Raw genomic sequence first — 3,466 nt, 5'->3', positions numbered from 1 at the left:
TAACAAAGCAAAATGATAGAGATAATCGGCTCAGAATAACCTGATCCAACAAATAAGGGGTAATCGGACACTGAAGTTCCGTACCCGAGAGAGACCGACCCACGGTAACACCAAGGAACCACTCACGACCCGACCACAGCACCCACAATCACTCGGTGTCTCTATCTCACAGTCACGAAGACGTTCAAGCCTTTTCTGTTCTCACAAAGGGACAAGCACACCACTCCTTTTTCCGGTATTTTTCTGTTCGGTGAAGAAGGAGAGGAGACGGCGTCTCATTTATAGGGTCGGACGTGATGGAGGAGAAGGAAGGCTTCGGTCACCTTCCTAAAACCATCACGTTGGTTAAGGAAGGGAGCCATGAATCGCGGCGAGTAGAAGGAAACAGTATCACAGAGAAAAGGGAGGAAGAAGACGACAGTCGGCGCAAGTGAGAGAGAGAGAAAGACAAGAGTGATTAGGGTTTCAGCCGAAAACCTTTAAGTAGTGGGTTCGTGGGTCGGGTTCTTGGGTCGGGTTCTTGGGCTGGGTTCTTGGGCTGTCGAAGTGGGCCGGCTCTGTTACTTGGGCCACCGAGGATTACTTACATGGTTTTTCTTTTTTACATAGTTTAAGTAGATTTAATGTTGTTGTAAGAATTACAAAAGGAGAATATAGTGATCATGGTTTCATCGAAGTGTATTCCAAAATTATTCCCTGAAAGATATACGGAGATTTTTAATTTACATAGCCAAAGGACATAAATTATTCTCTCTCTCTCTCTCTCTCTCTCTCTATATATATATATATATATATATAGACTACAAAATCAGTAAAGGTCGATAACATTAACATTTATTTTAAATTCTGTTACATTTTTTTATTTCATTTAACTTACATTATCTTTTCTATTTAGAAATTTTTTCTATACACATTATATATATCATAAATAAGAAAATATAATATAATTCAAACTAAAAAATTTAGAATCAACTCCACCTGACTTTCTCTGCTTTATGTTGGTTGATTAATCAAATTACCAATTTTATGAATTTAATTCTTTATATACCAGTAATTAAGCTTAGTTCAGTTGGTGAAATTGAGGATCTATGATCTTAGAGGTCATGGTGTGAACCATATCAGAATATTAATATCAACAAGAATGATTGTACCTATAATTAATTTATTGTAATTAATAAAAATTCATCGCTTTTTTCTTTAAGAGAAATCCTTACATACCACTTACGTGGTCCCGAAATTGTAACGGGGCACTCATTGTCCTGATTCAATTCTCTTAAACAATATGAGAACACATACATTAGAGTAGCTGAGAACGACTCTAAATTAGTCAATGAGTTGCAAAGTAAGATTACAAAAAAATAAGATAAATATGACTTAAAATATACTAGAGTTAATTATCCCATCATATATATGGTCATCTCCTAAAGCTTTTGGAATCATGCTGCCTGTCCTCAATCCATGGTGAGGGTTTTGGGTTGCCGAGTCGGTCATGTTGGATTGACCCCAATCCAACCACGAAAACATGTGAATGCTAGGGTTTTCTAGACACCCTTAATTCATAGTGAGGGTTTCGGGCTAGCGAGTGGATTAGGTCGGATCGACTCCAATCCAAAAACAAAAACACACGAATTCAAGAATTTTTCAAGTATTTTGTGCCACTTCTGGGGGGCTTTATAGCCATTTCATATTAGCCCTTATCTCATACATATGTTGACTTAGTGCATTAATGCTATGAAGTAATCGAACAAAGGACGAAATGTTCTCTTAAGCGATAAGACTTTAGATGATTTGACATGCAACTATATTGTTTGACTTTATTTGGACAAAAAAAATTTAATATAATGCAAGAACATTAACATTCATGACATACTTATAAATTAAACGACATGTAAATAAAATATTCTATTAAGATTAACTAAAAAATGAAGATCCCGTGTGATGTAATGGATCTAAAAATTATTGATAGGAGGGATTAATGGTGTTTGTGGGGTTTGTCCTCGAACTCAGACAGCTAAAGTCGTGGATGCGTCTTTGTTTGATAGTATATTAAAGACTGTTAGGAAAAGTCACGAACCAATCAGTTGGTGGGAGTTGAGAGATGACAATTAGTTGTTTTAAAGACCATATATATGGTCACATGTGGCAACTTGCCCAACTCCCTGAATTATAATACCATCTCTCTGGTTTAAATTTCTCGTCCATCAATCACCAAAATCGCATATTGCTTGAGAGAACAATACCCTATTTTCTACTCTCGTTTCTCTCCCTCTTTCTTCCTTTACCCATATCAAAAGAAAAAAAAAAAAAAAAGGAGGAGGGGATGGATCTCTTTCTCATGTTTTTCTACTGTCTTCCTTTGCTTCCTCTAGTTTACATGGCATGGAGAGTTCTTGATCAGAGGAGGCATCAAAATTGTTACATATTGGACTATGAATGCTATATGCCGACCGACGATAGGAAGCTGAGCACGAAATTTTGTGGCGAAGTGATTAGGAGGAACAAGCATCTTGGCTTGAATGAGTACAAGTTCCTCTTGAAGGCCATAGTCAGCTCGGGCATTGGCGAGGAGACGTACGCTCCGAGGATGGTGTTCGATGGGCGGGAAGCGTCGCCTACTCTCGCTGACGGGCTCCTGGAAATGGACGAGTTTTTCTTGGACTCCATCAACAGGCTGTTCAAGAGAACTGGCATCTCTCCTTCAGAAATCGATGTCCTGGTCGTGAACATATCCATGCTCGCCACGCTTCCTTCATTGTCGTCCAGGATAATCAACTTCTACAAAATGAGAGAGGATGTCAAGGTCTATAACCTGACGGGGATGGGCTGCAGCGCCAGCTTAGTCTCCATCAACATCGTCCAGAGCATATTCAAGAGTGAAAAGAACTTGCAGGCACTTGTGGTGACGTCCGAGTCACTCAGCTTGGGTTGGTACTCGGGCAACAACAGATCCATGATACTCGCGAACTGCCTGTTCAGAGCAGGAGGGTGCGCTATGATTGTCACGAACAAACCATCCTTGAAAGACAGAGCAATGTTCAAGCTGAAAACCCTGGTGAGAACCCACCACGGCGCCAAGGATGAGTCCTACGAGTGCTGCATACAGAAAGAAGACGAGAAAGGGTTCGTCGGGTTCCACCTGGGGAAGAACCTGCCTAAGGCTGCCACACGAGCATTCGTCGACAATCTGAAGGAAATAGCGCCCAAGATCCTCCCCGTGCGCGAGCTTCTCCGCTTCTCCGCGCTGCTTTTCGTCCGAAAACTACGACAGAAGTGGAGCAAAGCAGCAGCCGGGGCGACTGCCAGACCGATGATCAACTTCAGCACTGGAGTGGATCATTTCTGCCTGCACACGGGAGGGAAAGCGGTGATCGATGCTATAGCACAGAATCTGGGTCTGAGTGAGTACGACGTGGAACCAGCACGCATGACGCTGCACCGATTCGGGAACACGTCGGCTGCCAGTCTC

At 41.5% G+C, this 3,466-nt stretch overlaps 1 protein-coding gene across 1 annotated transcript; it reads left to right on the top strand.

The window, feature by feature from the left end:
- Nucleotides 1-2,124: 2,124 nt before the first annotated feature.
- LOC105155237 (3-ketoacyl-CoA synthase 12-like) lies at nucleotides 2,125-3,463 on the top strand (the record flags this gene model as incomplete). Its single annotated transcript, XM_011071110.2, has 1 exon — nucleotides 2,125-3,463. A coding segment is annotated over exon 1 (1,143 nt), but the record flags the coding sequence as incomplete, so codon positions are not given.
- Nucleotides 3,464-3,466: the final 3 nt, after the last annotated feature.

This window comes from Sesamum indicum, unplaced genomic scaffold (genome assembly GCF_000512975.1).
Source record: "Sesamum indicum cultivar Zhongzhi No. 13 unplaced genomic scaffold, S_indicum_v1.0 C00801, whole genome shotgun sequence".
In the NCBI taxonomy this organism is placed as follows: Eukaryota; Viridiplantae; Streptophyta; class Magnoliopsida; order Lamiales; family Pedaliaceae; genus Sesamum; species Sesamum indicum.
The sequence above is the reverse complement of the archived record's forward strand: the minus strand, read 5'-3'. Positions and strand labels throughout refer to the sequence as shown.